This window comes from Bufo bufo, chromosome 5, assembly GCF_905171765.1.
Source record: "Bufo bufo chromosome 5, aBufBuf1.1, whole genome shotgun sequence".
NCBI classification, from domain to species: domain Eukaryota; kingdom Metazoa; phylum Chordata; class Amphibia; order Anura; family Bufonidae; genus Bufo; species Bufo bufo.
Genome location: NC_053393.1, coordinates 142,140,310 through 142,161,234, shown reverse-complemented (window position 1 = coordinate 142,161,234; position 20,925 = coordinate 142,140,310). Strand labels below are relative to the sequence as shown.

Genomic DNA, 20,925 nt, shown 5'->3' with positions numbered 1-20,925 from the left:
ATACTACTAATAGTACTCAGCATGAGCTCACCATATGGAGTGCCAGTGCCTGAGCACGACTGCCGGCTAGATGATGTGTTGTTGGCAAAGTTACTAAGATCTAATGCAGGAATATATCACATTGCCATAATATGCTCTAATTCCATGTACTGTCCGATGCTGTAGATATGATTAGTAGATACCTGCAGATACAAGGGGCTCCTGCACATGATATCCTTAAATCGTGGATCGTCCATTCTGCGGGGCCGCAGAATGGACTTACAGATGCAGACAGCCAACGGGTGTGCTATCCGCATCTTTTGCGCCCGAAATGAGATGAATGAGTTTGCATCTGATCCGCAAAAAGCGTGGATCGGATGCAGACCAAAACCACAGCCGTGTTTGTGAGCCCAAACAGTGTGCCACAAAAACTTCCATCAATACAAGCGGAGATGGAGCTACTCCAAGGTGAGTGCTATAATAAATCTAGGCAGAAAACCAACGCTACCTACCAAGGACCTGGAGGTCTGACAGCCATGATCAGCCGGCGGACCTCCAGAACCTGATTCCTTTTCTTCACTTGCTTTCTTGTTTGATCATCTATACATTTGCTTCTCCACACCATACCATGCATGCCTTGTAAAATCTAGTTGACTGAGCTTGACACAGGGTGATGTATAGTTTAGGGCTTCATTAAATATGGTTTATATTAATAAAGGGGGGGGGGTGCAATTGAGTGAAAAAAATGCATGATTGCACAATTGATTTGTCAGGTTAGATTTGGAGGGGCGTTTCTATGCTCCATTTATGATGCAGGATGGAGCGTTACTATGACTGCCTGCATGGTGCTGGGGGGAGGATGCATCCAGGTCCATGATGTTATCCTGCTCTAGCCCTGCTTGCTGCACATTGCTGGAGAATTGTCTTGCAGTGAATAGATCTTTGTGTGCGCAGCTGCATATCAAAGAGCTGAAAGGAAATGGTTAGAGGAAAAGCTGCCTGAGCTGCAGCACAGAGAGGGAGGAGGAAGAGGGGTGTGTAAAGGGATGGTGGCGAGGGAGGAGGGGGTGTTGTTATCCCTTGCTCTTTTACAAGCCTGTCTTAGCCCTTTCTCTTTTTCCCTCCCCCTCCATATGTTTAATGTGTTTATGTTCTTATTTTTGGATGCATCTTTTTGATATTAGGCGTGTATTGTGGGGCTGGATTTTGGGGATCTGGTGAGTTAGCTGGTTGCCATGGTAAGCCACCTGGTCATGTGATCAGGATGGTGCTCCAGGCTGTTTTGACGTCAAGCTATAGACAGAGCGAGGGAGAGAGGGAGGAAGAGAGAGCAATCCGTGGCAGCAGCAGCAGCAGCAGCAGGGTCTCAGCCTACCCATAGCGTACAAGCTGCAATATAGAAGCCTCGTTCTACACCGCCATCTATTCCAAATATTTCCAGTCTGATTGAATAATTCCTCCCAATTGCTGGGACAGCTCCAATGCCGGGTCCTACCCAAACGCTGTCCCCAAATGGAGAAAACAACAACCACGACATTATTCATGATAATGGCAGCATCATCCCTTTTAGAAAGCACACCGTGCGGGGAGAACGCTCCTACAGGTAAGATGATGCCCGGTGGGCTCTGCTATGGAGGCGAGCTGGGGGACATTTTATTGGTTGTCATGTATCTGCATTGCAAAAGCTGGTGACATTCCCAGATTTTGAATGTGCCGTTGGACCTAGACGCCTTTTTCGGATGGTATATGGTCTGTGGGAACGAGCATGTCGTTGCAAAAACAGCAGATTTAACCCTTCAGATGCTAGGGTGTTGTAGGTCTTCTCTTCAGCTAAGCTGGGTTTAGATATCACCAGGCGTGTGCTGGATTTGGCTCTACGTCGCGGGTTATGTAATTGGAAAGCGTTTGAAGGCTGGTTACTGTAACAAGAAAGGTGCTAGCATCCTACACATCCTGAAGTAGGAGGCACCTTACGGCATTGACAATTGTATGATATTTCAGAGAAGCCATGTTTGAGGTCAGTGTGATGGCTGGATTTGCATTTCTATAGTCGTCACGTCTGTTCTTAAAGGTGAACGTTGTAAAACATTTTCTAAAGCTTCTGGCAGCATGTATAAAGCCTGAACATAATTGACCATGGTCCATGGATTCATTTTAGTAATTGGTGGTATTGTCCCCTTGCATTTTTGCTGGATTTGTGTCGGAGGTGAAGGGGAAGGGCAGGCATCTGACGAGTCCGGAGCATTCTGGCAGCATGCAGCCATTGCTTTTCAGTTTTTTTTTTTTTTTTTTTTTTTTCTTTTCCTCCTTGATATAGCTGCTGAAAAACGGAAGGAAATGGTCACGAAACAGAAGCCTTGTGTTTGCTGCTCATGAAAATGAGAATCCTTACTGGGCTAAGCTGCAGCCTGCAATGTTTCAAGCCAGATTGAGAGGGCTTTGTAAAGGTCCAGCTTTGTCATTGGTGGGAGTGTTGATTTGTGGAGGTCAGAGGGTCATGGCTTGTCTTAACCCATTATTTCCCAGGGACTGTTCACCATTGTATCCTATGCTTTACATGGTGGTCTTGTATTGATTTTATGCCACTCTAGCTCTTCATGAAAACCCCCATGTAATGTCCATACCTGTCTGGCTAGCTGTGGGTTCATGTTTACTAGTCAATGGAAAAGAAGACATCTGCAGCAAACCGTTCTCGCCCATGTGTGTAAGCGTCTTTTCATCCCTGTTGGAGGAAAATGAATTGCATCGGTGCTTCTCAGAAGGGAAGCAACCCTCGCGGCAGTCTCGTTTTACTACATACAGTATTGTTTGGCTGGTGGTGTGTTTGTCACAGCAAGGTGATGAGGAAGGGAATCTCTAAGGGGTTGTAGGGGGCTGGTTTCTTATTCCTGCACCTTGATGAAATGTATAACATCTGATGGATGTTCGATAGCCATGAACTCTAGTAGATCATTTATAACCAAATCCTGTACAGAGAGTCTCATAGTGTCCGATGATGTCGCTGTCTACATCAGGAGTTGCCATGTCCTTCTACTAAATGCAGACATCTGATTCTTCTCACGTTGCCAATCACATCCACCATATTGAAGCAAAGAGATGCTGTGCTGTCAGATCATTTAAATCTCTGCACCGTGCTCCTTTTCTTATTCTACACTCACGCTACTTAATGTGGACAGCAAAACTTAATTGTGATTTGCAATTCGGAATTTTTGAATAGTAACCGGACCATACTGGACCATACATCATCTGGGTTTAGGTTCAACTAAAAGCACCAGCCAATAGTCCCAAAAACGTGATGACTATTGCATACCACATGAAAAACCATGCACTGCGTATCAAAAACCTACAGCAAGTAAAAGTATCAAGGTGTATGTGTCTCTGTGTGTGTATATATACACTAATGGTAGTACCCCAACCACCACCACCACCTTCCAAAAAAATGGTAATCCCGAAAAGCAGTCAGGTCGGGGATCATGAAAACCTCCCAAGTGTCCCTCTTTTGGACGGACAGTCACTCTTTTTGATCCAAGTCCCTCTGTCCCTCTTTTCTCCTTAAATGTCCCTCTTTTTGATCTGAGGTATAGATTTTCATTACATTCACAATATGGAGCCAGAAAGTGTTGGTTCCATTTCTGTATACTTGAGCCCGTCTTGTATATTATTTTATTATGTGATGCAGTTGGGGTTTTAGAAATTTCTATATATTAAGATTATTTTTGCGCCATTACGTAAGCGAAAACTATTGGTGTATAGATATGCAGAAAAAATGTATTTTTCACGCAATGAACCATAAGTGTCCCACTTTGACCGTCCAAAAAGTTGGGAGGTATGGATCATGGTCATTGACACTGAGTTGGCATTGCAGTTGTCGGCATCGGGTTGTTTTTACCTTTGTCCGACCAATACATTATTATAATTTTTTTTTTTTAAGCAAACTCAAATTGGTGTAGAATAATAAAATAGGCAATATTCACTTTATCAAACCCATGCCAATCCAGATTTGATTCTCAGTTCCTTGCTGGTCTCTCTTTTCTGGTCTCTCTTGACTATTCAACCAGTCACTGACTGAGGTAGGTCCTATGTGTCAATACTGTTGATGAATCGGGAGCATGGGAATGGCAGGGGTTGGGAAAATGGTCAAACTTGTGGATTTGTACGTATTGCATCACACTGTGTTTTTATCTTTATTCATCTTTATGTTTTGTATTTTATATCCCAATTAGGGCTCGTTCACACGAACGTGTGATGCCCGTTGCCGTATTGCGGACCGCATTTGCGGATCCACAATACACGGGCACCGTTCCGTGTCCATTCCACATCACGGAGGCAGACCCATTCATTTCAATTGGTCCGCAAATCCGAAGATGCGGAACGGAAGAATGGAACAGTACAGAAGCACTACGGAGTGCTTTCCGGGTTTCCGTTCCGTGCTTCCGCACTGCAAGAAGATAGAACTTGCTCTATCTTTTTATGGAACGGACGGATCGCGGACCCATTCAAGTAAATGGTTCTGCGATCCCCATGCGCCTGCCCCACGGACGGTGCCCGTGCATTAAGGACCGCAGTTTGCGGTCCACAGCACGGGCTTCACACGTTCTTGTGAACAAGCCCTTAGGGGTGGTAATACTGAAGGTTATACTTGGTGTAACAAATCTTCATCACCCTCACGGTGTTTGTTGTAATTTTATGCGTTTGGCTACATGCCCACAACCGTATGTGTTTTGCAGGTCCATTGTAAGGCCTCCTTCACACGACCGTATGGCTTTTTCAGTATTTTGCGGTCCGCAAAAAATACGGATGACATCCGTGTGCATTCCGTTTTTTGCAGAACGGAACAGCTGGCCCCTGATAGAACAGTACTGTCCTTTTCTGTTATGCAGACAATAATAGGACATGTTCTACCTTTGAACGGAAATACGTAAACGGAAGGCTTACGGAGTACCTTCCTTTTTTTTGCGGATACATTGAAATTAATAGTTCCATATACGGAAAGCAAAAAATGGAACGTAAACGGAAAAAAAAACTTTAGTGTGCAAGAGGCCTAACAATGCCTAAAACGGACAAGAATAGGACATGTTCTATTTTTTTTGCGGGGATACGGAACGGACATACTGCAAATTGCGGATCCGCAAAACACGGATGGCGTCCGTGTGCGTTCCGCAATTTGCGGAACGGCACAGGCAGCCATTAATATAGCAGCCTATTCTTGTCCGCAAAACGGACAAGAATAGGACAGGTTATATTTTTTTTGCTGACCACGGAACGGAGCAACGGATGCGGAAGGCACACGGAGTGCTGTCCGCATCTTTTGCGGCCCCATTGAAGTGAATGGGTCCGCATCCAAGCTGCAAATACTGCGGCTTGGATGCGGACCAAAACAACGGTCGTGTGCATGAGGCCTTAGGCTGTGACGACCTGGTTGTTTATTAGGAACTATATATATTTGCGTTTATACATATAACTATGGCCAAATAAATGTTGGTGGAGGCTTCTACCCATTTTTGGAAGAATGGAAAAGGATAAAGTAAGCGTCTGTGTGTGTGTGTATGTCACTCCTATTCATGCCATGATGATGGCGGTGTATTTTTACATTTGTATTTTGCATGCCATGTGGTATATCGCCAACCTTTTACACATGACCATAGTGGAGTATGAAACTTTTGTGAGCCAAGGTGGTACATGTTCCTACCAAAAGCTAAAAGTAGATGAGGATAAACTTGACGGTGTCCACAGGCCTGAGTTGGTAATTTGATTAAAATAAATGCATAATAGCTTGGACACATTAGAGAGTGAACTGTTTTAATTGATAGCACTCAGTTGTTTGAAAAAAAAAAATTATGTTGTATGATGGAAGCCATCTCAGGCCCCCAGGTGGTGAAGGCATCAGGATAATTTCTCCTGAAAATAGCTTGTATAGCAAGTATACTGTGACATTTGGAGTTTTTGCATATTTTATGCTGGATTTAGATTGTCTTTGTCTCCATTTTCCATATATACCGTGTTTCCCCAAAATTAAGCCCTACCCCGAAAATAAGACCTAGCCCTATTTTGCAGGGTTTTGGGAGTAGGGCTTAAATAGACATTAGGTCCCTCTAAAATACCTTTAAGTGCATTAGGCCTTAAGCATATCCCCAAGAGCCCATCTTTTAATGGGTCAGTCCTATTTGGCTCCTTGTCCAGCTTTTAGAACTAATAGACAGGTGTAAATTAATATATTCTAACATTAATTAATTTTTTTAGTGGTTCAGTATGCGTTTCATTCTTATTTGCACACGATACATTAAAATTAGGAAAGATAAAATCCATAAAAAAGGGAAACTTACACAATGAATGTTAAAGGGTAGTCGGCTCACAAACATTTATTATCTATCCAGTAGATTGTGATAAATTTATGAATGCAGGTGGTCCAACTGCTGTGACCCCATTGATCATTAAAATGGGAGTGCATGACTCCCCAATGCGAATGGAACAGCTGTACCCATGTGTGACCACCAGTCCATTCACTTCTATAGGACTGCCGAGTAAAGTGTTTGATTGTCCTGGTCAGTTCCATTGAATAGAATGGAGTGGTGGTCATGCATGTCCACCACTTCTCAATTTACACAGGGAACTCGGAGTCCCCATTCTGTGGGTGGGCAGCATCTCATCAAGCACTTACATCTTCCAGTATGCATTGCTATTAGCACTTATTAACACTTTCCTCCCTTGCCTAAAATATATTCCTTTACATATAGCCCCAGAGATGCATATGGTATGTAATGTCCTCCCTAACTGTCTAGAGAGAGAAATAGCTACATCCTTCTATATTCCATATAGGGATGAATGAATAAAAGATGTCTGGGCCGCTTCACTATAAGATCACTGCTTCAGCACTCAGAATCGGGGAAGCTACAGACCATGTTAACCCACCATTTTATGCAGGAGAAGGTGAACCAGTAGCAGAGGGGGACTAAGAAAACCTAAGTGGCCCCATGTTGTAGCTGGTCCAGATTGACAGAAGGTGGGCCAACGCAAATAGGCACGGACAACCTAAGTATGCGGGGCAGCACAAAATACTGCCTCAGCAGAACCAAATAACCCAGTGCCACCACTCAGGTGTATAAGTACCTGATGCTTCTAAATTAATTAATGACGAGGGAGCTTCAGATGATTATGTATTTGGTCAGCATCCATCAGGAGGGCTCGGGTGTCCCCCTGGGCATCATCCCACCAGAAAATTTCCCTATAGGGTGTATGGCCAGTCCGCCCCTGACCAGAAGGAAAAAAAGCAGGTGCCTCTACCAGAGAGAAAAGTGTTATATTTTTATTGCATGTATATTGCAATAATACACTGCCTGTCCCAAAAAAAAAGTCGCCACCAAAAAAAAGCCTTTAGCTTTGATTACGGCACTCATTCGCTGTGGCATTGTTTCGATAAGCTTCTGCAATGTCACAAGATTTATTTCCATCCAGTGTTGCATTAATTTTTCTCCAAGATCTTGCATTGATGATGGTAAAGTCTGACTGCTGTGCAAAGCCTTCTCCAGCACATCCCAAAGATTCTCAATGGGGTTAAGGTCTGGACACTGTGGTGGCCAATCCATGTGTGAAAATGATATCTCATGCTCCCTGAACCACTCTTTCACAATTTGAGCCCGATGAATCCTTGGCATTGTCATCTTGGAATATGCCCGTGCCATCAGGGAAGAAAAAATCCATTGACCTGGTCATTCAGTATGTTCAGGTAGTCAGCTGACCTCATTCTTAGAGCACATACTGTTGCTGAACCTAGACCTGAGCAACTGCAGCAACCCCAGATCATAGCACTGCCCCCACAGGCTTGTACAGTAGTCACTAGGCATGATGGGTGCATCACTTCATCTGCCTCTCTTCTTACCCTGATGCGCCCATCACTCTGGAACAGGGTAAAACTGGGCTCCTCACTTCTTCCATTGCTCCAGAGTCCAATCTTTATGCTCCCTAGCAAATTGAAGCCTTTTTTTCTGGTTTTTCTCACTGAATAGTGGATTTCTTACGGCTACACAGCTGTTCAGTCCCAATCCCTTGAGTTCCCTTCGCATTGTGCGTGTGAAAATGCTCTTACTTTCACTATCAAACATAGCCCTGAGTTCTACTGTTGTTTTTCTTCGATTTGATTTAACCAAACGTTTAAAGGGAACCTGTCACCAGTATTTTGTGCATAGAGCTGGGGACATGGGCTGCTAGATGGCCGCTAGCACATCTGCAATACCCAGTCCCCACAGCTCTCTGATTCGGAGGACGCGGGGCGGTGCTGGGCTCCTTTCCGCTGGACTCATCTCCGGATACAGGACTCATATCAGGTCATTTGCATATTGTTCAAAAAGGTTTTTTAACACAATAAAAGCGCAGAGAGCTGTGGGGACTGGGTATTGCAGATGTGCTAGTGGCCATCTAGCAGCCCATGTCCCCAGCTCTATGCACAAAATCCTGGTGACAGGTTCCCTTAAGTGATCGCCGATCGCGATTATTCAGTATTTTTTTTTCCTGCCACATTTCTTCCTCAAATACGATGGCTCCCTACTATCCTTCCAGTTTTTAATAATGCATTGGACAGTTCTTAACCCTATTTTAGTAGTTTCTGCAATCTTCTTAGATGTTTTCTCTGCTTGATGCATGCCAATGATTTGACCCTTCTCAAACAGACTAACATCTTTTCCACAACCACTAGATGTGTCTTTCGACATGGTTTTTTAAGAAATGAGAAGCAACTCATTGCACCAGTTGGGGTTAAATAACTTGTTGCCAGCTGAAAGATAATCGCCCATGCAGTAATTATCCAATAGGAGGCTCATAACTATTTGCTTAGTTAAATCCAGTTGGCGACTTTTTTTTTTTTGGACAGGCAGTGTATGTTGTTTAAAATGCTCTGTTCATTGAATAGTAATACTTTTTTGTGGGATAACCCCTTTAACTGTGTAACATTGTTCTTTGGTATCCATTCAAATAATTACTTTAGCATGCCAAGAGTCAGTGAAGCGTCAATTCTAGTAACTGACTATGTGGTTTAGAATGTAGGGTAAAGCTCTATTTTTGTACATCTTTTGGCCTTTTTTGCAGGCTGTGGTGTCTGTATAGATGCCATGTATCTTGCTGGCTAGACGGCTCCGTATATAAATATTATAGTCAAATGAAGCTAGACACACCAAGGATTTTATGTGCGTATTTGCTTTTCCTGTTCTTGGCAGCGAACACAAATGTTTCAGGATTCATGTTATTTCTGCCAAGCACCTAACTATAATAATTCGGACACTTAGTTTGATCTAGTTAATGAGTTTCTTGGATTTCTGGGCATTACCCAGGAAGAAATGTCTGCCTGATCCCAGTAACATTCCATGGGATTATAGATCACATAGAAAACCCAATTATCCAACTTAAACTACTAATCAATAAGTAAAATAAGACACGTGGACACATATTATGCATGGATACATTAGGCCACGACCAACTTTATTAAAGAATAGCTTAACACAGATAACAAACCATATAACTCTTTAACCACTGATTAGACCAGCCATAAGCTCGGCCTAAATACCAGAATCATCTCGTCCGCTCACAACTTCTCAGCAAGCAACTTTACCCTTCTAATAAAGTGACAGTGACAAACAAAATTACCAGAAAGGGAGGGCGGGCAGCAGATCCTCAATTGCGGCCTGGCTGACAGCACAAAGCTGGCAGCCACCGCAATTATATATCCCTTGGTAAAACCACCCCATAACCCTTCAACCAATGCCCTAACTGTTGTTGGGTCCCTTAAACATCCTAGCCCAGCAATAATCCCACCATAGGACACCTCACTGACCAATCCCATGCCACCTGCCCTAACCTAGTAACACAGGCTATTTTTAGCCATCTTGACCATCGAGTTATGGCGGGAAACTTCCCGCCAAACGAGACATAAGCCACCATGGGATAATCATAATCCCATGAGGATCTCTCCATGTGGGATTTTCGGGATCCTGACATTTTGTGATGAGAAAGGAGTAGGTTTTATTGGTGAGATGCAAACATACATCTTTTTTCTTAGGAGTCTTCCAGTGTTATGCAAACAAGCATTAATTATTTTATAATGAAAAGCTATGAATAATTCCCAATTCATATATACTATGGATACTTCACGTATACTTTGCATTTCAATTCCTCAGCATTTTGAGCTACCAGCATCCAGAAGCTGAAAACATTTCCAGACTTGATGCCAAGCATCGGGCACATAACCGCTAACAAGCTTTTGTAGGAATGCTTGTTAGCGATGATCTGCCAATGTAAAGGTGCCAGTTAATGAGGGAAACACTTGTTCATCGGGTAATGAGAACTTTTGTGTGGTCACCTAAATCATCGTTTGCTGGCAGCAGATCGTCCCATCTAAACAGCCTCTGCTGCCGGCAAATGGTGATTCTGTATGGGGACGAGCAATGGCATTAATGATCTCACCTCTCCACACTGTGGAGGAGATCGCTGCATGTAAATGCAGAGCTCTACTTCGCTGAAGAGCAGGCCATTGTCCGGAAGGAACGCTTCCTTACAGAAAATCGCCTGCTAAATTGTTTAAGTCAAGTGGCCTTTTGCTCAAGGAGGATTGCTTAGATTGCAGTAAAAGTTGAGCAAACTCTCAGCTAAGTACTTCAGAATCACAAATATCTCTTTCCCTATTGTTTGCTTACGGTAAAGTACCACAAGTGTTGGTATAATGTATTACCCAAAGATTCAGGCTGTTGAGTTCACAAAGGGCTGTATAGACTGGATGCAATTGTAGCAAAGTAACAGCTGTGAGAATAATTTTTTAAAGGGTACCTGTTTCGGATAACTTTTCAGAATAAGCAGCCATGCGTGTATACATGACTGATAAGACTATATTTGGCCATTATACAACTTTTACTTTTTTAGCAATTTTCTCCTTTGCATGCTGCATCTCTAATTCTCAGTTGTCTCTGAACTGGTGGGTGGAGACTGGCTGTAATGATGTCTACCCATAGAGTTCACATAAAGACAGGAGATTCTGATCCCTAACTGTCCCTCATTCACTCATAATCACTCAGAAGCACCATATATGACGGCATAGAGAAGCACTGAGCAGTATAGATGTTAATAAAGTACTTGAGATGAGATATAACACTTTCTATTAGCTGCTGAATCATGCTGAATCATGTCTGTGTTGTATGATCTCTCTGTTTTCTCTGTAAACTTTCTCCCCACTGCCCTTTCTATAGACTTCTATGGGACTATGTAATCTAATAAAACAGATTTATCATACATTTCAGAGAGAAAGTTAGTTTAGGAAACTAGAACTAGAAATTAGATAAAGAATGTTCATCTAATGTTTATGTTTGAAGATTTCCATGATCACCAAATTCTAATCCTATTTTGGGCCAACAGCCCACGGTTCCAGGACGTGGCCCACAATAGGTCCAGTTGATGACAAGAATCAGAGTCCGTCTTTTAAATAAGGTGCTGTAGTTGTTGAAATTTGCTCAATTACTGGAACAGTGCAGGACTATTCCCAGCTTTACTTGTAATGTGGCAATAAGAAGCACATGTGTCTGAACTTTTTTCTTTTTTTTTAAATTGCATTCAAGTAAACAAAATCCAAAGAAACTGCAAAAAAAAAAAAAAAAACTTCAGTGCAGGACGACGAGAGTAACAATGGTTTTGATTGGCTACTTTGTATCTCGCCACATGTTGGGTTGGTCTGTGTTGAGTTGAATGATTTTCTTTGATAGACAGAGTTAAACATGTTTATGTAATACTTCTAATAGCAGCGCGTCCGCTCAGTATACAGTGCATGCAGCCACAAATGTGACCTATTAGATGCAATCGGTAGACATCTGCTATCCATTTTCTGCTGTACAACTCGCATCCCTGCTTGTTCTTTGCAGCATAATGGAAAAGGGTAGACAGGGACTGCTTACACAAAGAGTCCCATCCTGCACATAAAATCCTCTTGTTTTCTTGACCGTAAAATGTTAAAATGAGAATTGATACACAAATAAAACAAAAGGCCCTAAGGAGTTATTACATCCATACATTACACATCTGCTTCAGGAGTCCCATATTTCTTTAACTGAAAAGATGCGGTGGGAGCAGGGTATAAATCGCGCTGTACAAAGTAACTATTGGCTGCTCGATCATGCCAGAGATCTTCTGGAGTTTCCCATTTTCTCCTACAAGCCTTCTCTTCTATTCCTTTCTCAAGCTGAAAATCATGATTGGTCTTTGAATTGTAAGCTAATTATAAAAAATGGAGGTCATTTATCAAAGTCCTTTTTTTTTTTTTTAAACAGATTTTCAATATACCCACTGCGATGCCAGAGGTTACACCTAATTCATGACTAGGCTCAGGCCTCATCGTAAATTAAGTGAATCCTCCACTATTCCATGCACCTAGATTGAAATCTACTCCAGCCGGTGACTGGACCTTCAGTAGATTTCGGTCATTTATGCCAGTTTCCTTACGTAAATGTTTGTGAATTTGCTGTGATGGTCCCACCCTCTCCACACCCCCCCACTGCCCCCGACACTCCTCCACACCACCCCCACTACTCCTCAGTGTTGAGGGTGGCACAAAAACATTTCATGCACCTAAATTGAGGCGCACATGCATTTAAAAAGTGGCATAACAGGGCCGTGCAACTTTTTTATACCAAAAACTGGTTATGGGGTCTTAATAAATGACCCACAATGTTATTTTTCTGTCAAAGGCTAATTATCCATTTCTAATTAAATAAAATTACCAGCAAGACTATGCAGAGGTCCCATAAAGCCTGGTTTGTGTCGTAAATAATTACATATTTGAGCGGACATGTGCCAATTCATTTTTAACTAAAGCTGGGGTTTGTTTGAACCATATACAGTCCTGATCAAAAGTTTAAGACCACTTGAAAAATGGCAAAAAAATCATATTTAGCATGGTTCCAAGTAGAGCTTCAACATGCAACAAGAAGAAATGGGAGTGAGACAAAAAAAATATGGAGCATTCAATTTAATGAAAACAACGAATAAACCGAAACAGGCTGTTTTTCAGCTGATCAAAAGTTTAGGACCACACCTCCAAAAAAAAAACTAAACCCCCCCAAAACAGAAATCCAACTTCCAAACATGAACTCAGTAATGAGTAGCTCCGCCGTTATTGTTTATCACTTCAAAAATTATTTTCGGCATGCTTGATGCAAGCGTTTCCATGAGGTGAGTGGGAACATTTCTCCAAGTGTGAAGACGGCCGCACGAAGGCCATCTACTGTCTGGAACTGTTGTCCATTTTTGTAAACTTCCCTTGCCATCCATCCCCAAAGGTTCTCAATTGGATTTAGATCAGGGGAACACGCAGAATGGGCCAAAAGAGTGATGTTATTCTCCTGGAAGAAGTCCCTTGTCCTGCGGGCATTGTGTACTGTAGCTTTGTCCTGATGAAAAACCCAGTCGTTACCACACAGACGAGAGCCCTCAGTCATGAGGAATTCTCTCTGCAACATCTGGACATAGCCAGCGGCCGTTTGCCGCCCCTGCACTTCCTGAAGCTCCATTGTTCCACTGAAGGAAAAAGCACCCCAGACCATTATGGCACCCCCTCCACTGTGGCATGTAGAAAACATCTCAGGTGGGATCTGCTTGTCATGCCAGTAACGTTGGAAACCATCAGGACCATCAAGGTTACATTTTTTCTCATCACCTTTGAATGTCCCATGTTTGGTGCTCTCTTGCAAAGTCCAAACGAGCAGTTCTGTGGCGTTCAAGGAGACGAGATCGTTGAAGAAGTTTTTTGTTTTTGAAGCCCTTCCGTCTCAGATGCCATCTGATGGTTATGGGGCTGCAGTCAGCACCAGTAAGGGCCTTAATTTGGGTCGAGGATCATCCAGTGTGTTGACGGACAGCCAATTAGATCCTCCGGCTCAGTGCTGATAAATTTTTTTGGGTCTTCCACTTGACTTTTTTGTTCCATAACCATCAGGATCATTTAAGAAATTCCAAATGACTGTCTTAATGCGTCCCACCTCAGCAGCGATGGCGCGCTGTGAGAGACCCTGCTTATGCAGTTCAACAACCCGACCACGTTCAAAAATGGAGAGTTTTTTGCCTTTGCCATCACAACGTGTGACTACCTGACAGAAAATGACAATGAATCTTTGCACAGATTTGGCCTTTTAAAGGCATGTGGTCCTAAACTTTTGATCAGCTGAAAAACAGCCTGTTTCAGTTTATTCGTTGTTTTCATTAAATTGAATGCTCAAAAAATGTTTTGTCTCACTCATTTCTTCTTGTTGCATGTTGAAGCTCTACTTGGAACCTTGTTAAGATCCAGCCATGCTAAATATGATTTTTTGCCATTTTTCAAGTGGTCTTAAACTTTTGATCAGGACTGTATATCGCAATATCTGGCTAAAAGTCTTGAATCAATTGAGGACCTCCGATCTGTGTTTCAGAGGTCAGGCCTGCTAGAAGGTTTATGCCTCATTCCAGGTGGCCCTTATCCATGTGTACATTATTGCATGTACTGTACATCACATTGTAAATTACACTGATTCTCTTTTATACTTTATATATATACAAAGACTGGCCATTTACGCTGGTCTTTGTTCCCCCTTTGCGCTGCCGGAGGATTCGTCTAATTTATGACGCGGCGTGCATCTCTTCATAAATTAGACGCACCTCCGGCAGTCTGTGTGCCTGGATTAAAAACTACTCCAGCCCCTAACTGGAGTAGTTTTTATGCCTCTTTTTAACCTGCTTTCAGACATAAAAGATAATAAATTTAGAACTGAAGGCTCGGCCCCCAGCACTCGAGGATGGCGTATAAACACCCCTGCGATGAAATATTGTCACACGGACATTTTAAGTCACAAGAAGGGTTCTTGCAACTACAGTCAGGTCCATAAATATTGGGACATCAACACAATTCTAACATTTTTGGCTCTATACACCACCACAATGGATTTGAAATGAAACAAGATGTGCTTTAACTGCAGATTGTCAGCTTTAACCCTTTCACGACTGCAATCTGTATATATACGTGATAGCTGCACATGCCCCGTGCAGCTACCACGTATATACACGTTCTGGCAGCTCTTTAATCCAAGCGCTGCAAAGCGCTTGGATTTAAGCTTCTGCCCCTGTCCTGCTGCTGTCACGGACAGCATACAGTGCGGTAATGCCGGCAAGGGGCCAATCAGAGTGGCCCCTTGCCGGCAATTGATCCGATTGGTTAGTCTGTGCAGACTAACCAATCGGATCGCGGCAGTGTTAAAATGCCGGTTTCAGGCTCTGATCTGCGCTCTGCAGATCACAGCCTGAAATCGGTAATGTGTCCTGAAGCCCCCTCTGTGCCCCCTCCTTGTTCATGTCCTGCCCCCGATGCGGTCCTGCCCCGATCTGTGCCCCCTCCTTGTTCTTGTCCTGCCCCCGATGCGGTCCGCCCCCTCCTGCACCGATCTGTGCCTCCTTCGTGTCGATCATCTTATCCTGCCCCCCCGAAGCGGTCCGCCCCCTCCTGCCCCGATCTGTAAGTAAAATGCTGCCCCCCCTCCCCCGTTTCCAGCGCTGCCCCCTGCCCCCGATGCGGTCCCCCTTGTGTGTGTGTGATGGCGGCGGCTCCATTCCTGAGCCGCCGCCATCAGCAGCGTGTGTCAGCTCTATGCTGACACTGCTGTAACCCCATAGATGCCGCAGTAGCGGCATCCATGGGGGTAATAGAGGGAGGGGGCCCCCTCTCTCTCAACCATCAGGGCTGCTGCGATCGCAGCGCCCGATGGTTGCCATGGCAACCGGACGCTTTGCAAAGGCGTCCGGTTGCCATGGTATAGGCGTCCAGTGCTGCCACCTACAGGCATCTGATTGTATTATACTTTGCAATGCAAGAGCATTGCAAAGTATAGTACAACCATCAGCCCCACTGGATCTTCAAGATCCAAAAGGGAACTGATAAAAAAAAATGTGAAAATAATAAAAGTAAAAATAAATAAATAAAAATGTAAAAAATAAATTTCCTTTTCCTATAAAAAAAAACAAAAAACAAACAGAAAACCACACATATTAGGTGTCACCGTGTCCGTAACGACCATTTCTATAAATATATCACATCATCAACCCCGTCCAATAAACACCATAAAAAATAAAAAATAAAAACGGTGTAAAAAAATAAGCCATTTTTGTCACTTTACATCACAAAAAGTGCAAAACCAAGCGATCAAAAAAGGCGAATATACCCCAAAATAGTACCAATCAAACCGTTACCTCATCCCGCAAAAAATGAGCCCATATTTAAGACAATCGCCCAAAAAATAAATAAGCTATGGCTCTCAGACTATGGAGACACTAAAACATCATTTTTTTGGTTTCAGAAATGCTATTATTGTGTAAAACTTAAATAAATAAGAAAAAGTATACATATTAGGTATTGCCACATCCGTAACGATCTGCTCTATAAAACTGTCACATGACCTAACCCCTCAGATGAACGCTGTAAAAAAAACAAAAAAAAACCTGTTCCAAAACAGCCAATTTTTTGGCCACCTTGTCCCATAAAGTGTAATAATGAATGATCAAAAAATCCTATGTACCCAAAAATGGTACCAATAAAAACCTCAACTCTTTCTGCAAAAAATGAGCCCCTGCACAAGACGATCGGTAGAAAAATAAAAAACATATGGCGTTCAGAAAACCAATCCAGCAAAATCTGCCTTCCAAAAACCATGCGGCGCTCCTTCCATTCTGCGCCCTGCCGTGCGCCCTTACATCAGTTTACGACCACATGTGGGGTGTTTCTGTAAACCGCAGAATCAGAGTAATAAATATTGAGTTTTGTTTGGCTGTTAACCCTTAATGTGTTAAAGAAAAAAATGTAATAAAATAGAAAATCTGCTAAAAAAGTGAAATTTAGAAATTTCATCTCCATTTTCCTTTAATTCTTGTGGAACACCTAAAGGGTTAATAATGTTTGTAAAATTGGTTTTGAATACCTTGAGGGGTGTAGTTTCTACAATGGGGTCATTTATGGGGTTATCCACTATGTAGGCCCCACAAAGTGACTTCAGACCTGAACTAGTTCTTAAAAAGTGGGTTTTGGAAATTTTCTTAAAAATTTTAAGAATTGCTTCTAAACTTCTAAGCCTTCTAACGTCCTAAAAAAATAAAATAACATTTCCAAAATGATGCCAACATAAAGTAGACATATGGGGAATGTTATGTAATAAATATTTTATGAGGTATCACTTTCTGTTTTAGAAGCAGAGAAATTGAAATTTAGAAAATTGCAAATTTTTACATTTTTTGGGTAAATTTGGGATTTTTTTTTTAAAAAAGGAGATATATATTGACTCAAATTTATGACTGTCATGAAGTACAATGTGTCACGAGAAAACAATCTCAGAATGGCGTGGATAAGTAAAAGTGTTCCAAAGCTATTACCACTTAAAGTGACGCATGTCAGATTTGTAAATTTTGACCTGGACACTGGGGCATCAATGACCTTTGGTCATGAAAGGGTTAATTTGAGGGTATTTACATCCAAATCAGGTGAATGGTGTAGGAATTACAACAGTTTGCATATGTGCCTCCCAATTGTTAAGGAACCAAAAGTAACGGGGCAGAATAATAATCATAAATCAAACTTTCACTTTTTAATACTTGGTTGCAAATCCTTTGCAGTCAATTACAGCCTGAAGTCTGGAACGCATAGACATCACCAGATGCTGGGTTTCATTCCTGATGATGCTCTACCAGGCCTCTACTGCAACTGTCTTCAGTTCCTGTTTGTTCTTGGGGCATTTTCCCTTCACTTTTGTCTTCAGCAAGTGAAATGCATGCTTAATCGGATTCAGGTCAGGTGATTGACTTGGCCATTGCATAACATTCCACTTCTTTCCCTTAAAAAACTCTTTGGTTACATTTTCAGTATGCTTTGGGTCATTGTCCATCTGCACTGTGAAGCGCCGTCCAATGAGTTGTGAAGCATTTTGCTGAATATGAGAAGATAATATTGCCCAAAACACTTCAGAATTCATCCTGCTGCTTTTGTCAGCAGTCACATCATCAATAAATACATTGTCAGCATTACATGCCCACGCCATGCCACTACCACCGCCATGCTTCCCTGATGAGGTGATATGCTTAGGATCATGAGCAGTTCCTTTCCTTCTCCATACTCTTCTCTTCCCATCACTCTGGTACAAGTTGATCTTGGTCTCATCTGTCCATAGGATGTTCCAGAACTGTGAAGGCTTTTTTAGATGTCGTTTGGCAAACTCTAATCTGGCCTTCCTGCTTTTGAGGCTCACCAATGGTTTACATCTTGTGGTGAACCCTCTGTATTCACTCTGGTGAAGTCTTCTCTTGATTGTTTACTTTGACACACATACACCTACCTCCTGGAGAGTGTTCTTGATCTGGCCAACTGTTGTGAAGGGTGTTTTCTTCACCAGGGAAAGAATTCTTCGGTCATCCACCACAGTTGTTTTCCGCGGTCTTCCTGGTCTTTTGGTGTTGCTGAGCTCACCGGTGCGTTCCTTCTTTTTAAGGATGTTCCAAACAGTTGTTTTGGCCACACCTAATGTTTTTTCTATCTCTCTGATGGGTTTGTTGTGTTTTTTCAGCCTAATGATGCCTTGCTTCACTGATAGTGAAAGCTCTTTGGATCTCATCTTGAGAGTTGACAGCAACAGATTCCAAATACAAATAGCAGACTTGAAATGAACTCTGGACCTCTTATCTGCTCATTGTAATTGGGATAATAAGGGAATAACACACACCTGGCCATGGAACAGCTGAGAAGCCAATTGTCCCATTACTTTTGGTTCTTTGACAAGTGGGAGGCAAATATGCAAACTGTTGTAATTCCTACACCGTTCACCTGATTTGGATGTAAATGAAAGCACATCTTGTTTGTTTCATTTCAAATCCATTGTGGTGGTGTATAGAGCCAAAAATGTTAGAATTGTGTCGATGTCCCAATATTTATGGACCTGACTGTTTTTGTACTAAAAAAAACTGGCTTAAAGATTTTATTAAATGACCCTCAAAAACTTAGCACCTCCACCGATCAGCTGTTTGAAGAGGCCGGTGAGGGCTGTGGCTTCTTCCTATGCCAGTGAAGTCACGTTCTTCAGTCACACGGCCTAGGCACATCATAGTCCCATTCAAATGAATGTGCCTTGGCTGCAATAGTAAGTACAGCTGCGGGGTGTTAGACCCCCACCGATCGGATATTGATGACCTATCTTGAGGATAGGCCATAAGTGTTAAACTACTGGAAAACACCTTTAAAGGGAACCTGTCATCAACTTTATGCTGCCCATACTAACGGCAGAATAAAGTAGAGACAGGTGAGTTGATTTCCGCGGTCTATCATTTATAAGTTAAAAGTAAGTGGTTACCGAGAGCCAACATCATAATAATTGCAGCACAGCCCTTGAAAAGAGTCAAATCTACTTGAGAAGAGTCATGGTTATTCATAATCTCCTGCACTCTCACCCATCTGCTGATGATTGTCAGTTCTCTCCTAGAGAGAAAGGGAGAAAACTAGGTAGAAGACTGTCGGTCATCAGCAGGTGGGCAGGGAGAGCAGAAATGTATGAATAACCAGGACTCTTCTCAGGTGGCTGTGGGATCATTTTCATCCATTGGCAATGTAACATGTTCTAGGTTATATTTCTCTTTTCTATAATACACCATATTCAAAAAGTATTGCGATACTCGATACCACGTGAAAAAAATAAAACACCAAAAAAGCGGCGTTCACCGCATAGGAGATATTTTTAAATATTTTAATAGTTCACACTTTTTCGGGCCTGGCGATATGTAATTTTTTTTATTGTTTATATATTTTATATGTAAAATTGGGCAAGGGGGTGATTTAAACTTAATATTTTGGTGTTTGTTTTTTTTAACCTTTTTTTTTTTTTTTTACTTTTTTTTTAACTATTTCCCCCCTTAGCGGCTAGTACCTGGGATCTTTTCATCCCTTTTCCTACTCACCCTGATAGAGCTCTATCAGGGTGAATAGGACTTTACACTCTCCCTGCTGCTTTGTGCACACAGCAGCAGGGAGCCGATTTTGGCAGCCAGGGCTTGAGTAGCGTCCTGGCTGCCATGGTAACCGATCGGAGCCCCAGGCTTACACTGCTGGGGCTCCGATCGGAACTGCCACTGAGGAGGAGTGGAGAGGGGACCCTCTGGTCACTGCCACCAATGATTATAATACTTGGGGGGGGGGTGTTTCTGCTTTATAATACTGGGGTTGGGGGGTGTTGGGTGCACTGTGCCACCAATGAATATAGTTTATGCTTAATACAAATGCAGGCTGCGCTGCGGGTGCCGGCCATATCCCATACCCAGCACACAGCCTCTATGACTGCGCGCTGCAATCCGCCGCTATTAATCCCTCAGACGCCACACCTGAGGGGTTAATAACGGCGGATCGCAGCGCGCAGTCATAGAGGCTGGGTATGGGATATGGCCGCCACCCGCTCCTGCGTTTGTATTAAGCATAAACGATATTCATTGGTGGCGCAGTGGCCACAGCCCCTCCACTCTTCCTCGCTTCTATCAGCCCATTGGTGGCAGCGGCAGCAGCTGTGCAGGGGGGAGGGACTGCCTCCTGTGCTGCTGAGAAGAACATGGCACTAGCTGACAGCAGCACGTGCCATGTCAGTTATTCGTGTGTGAGAGCCAGAGCTGCGGCTGGTCTAGGCTCAAATGGCGACAAGACTACAAAGTCTTGTCGCCATTTAGCAATCTTAAGTCGCCATCTGGAGCCCTGAAAGCCCCTCAGAAGATCTATGATTAAGAATTGTTGACTTGCATAAAGCTGGGAAGGGTTATAAAAGTATCTCCAAAAGCCTTGCTGTTCATCAGTCCACGGTAAGACAAATTGTCTATAAATGGAGAAAGTTCAGGACTGCTGCTACTCTTCCTAGGAGTGGCCGTCCTGTAAAGATGACTGCA

At 42.9% G+C, this 20,925-nt stretch overlaps 1 protein-coding gene across 3 annotated transcripts in view; it reads left to right on the top strand.

Annotated features, from left to right (window-relative positions):
- MAPRE2 (microtubule associated protein RP/EB family member 2) overlaps positions 1 to 20,925 on the top strand; it is a 200,452-nt gene that overhangs the window by 86,350 nt on the left and 93,177 nt on the right. Inside the window, exon 1 of one of the 3 annotated variants that reach the window (XM_040431896.1) lies at positions 1,152 to 1,582. The exons of the other annotated variants lie outside the window; for them this stretch is intronic. Within the exon in view, the coding sequence (XP_040287830.1) occupies positions 1,461 to 1,582 (122 nt within the window). The 5' untranslated portion in view covers positions 1,152 to 1,460. Of the gene's footprint in view, positions 1 to 1,151; positions 1,583 to 20,925 lie in introns of those variants that run through there. 3 annotated transcript variants of the gene reach the window in all.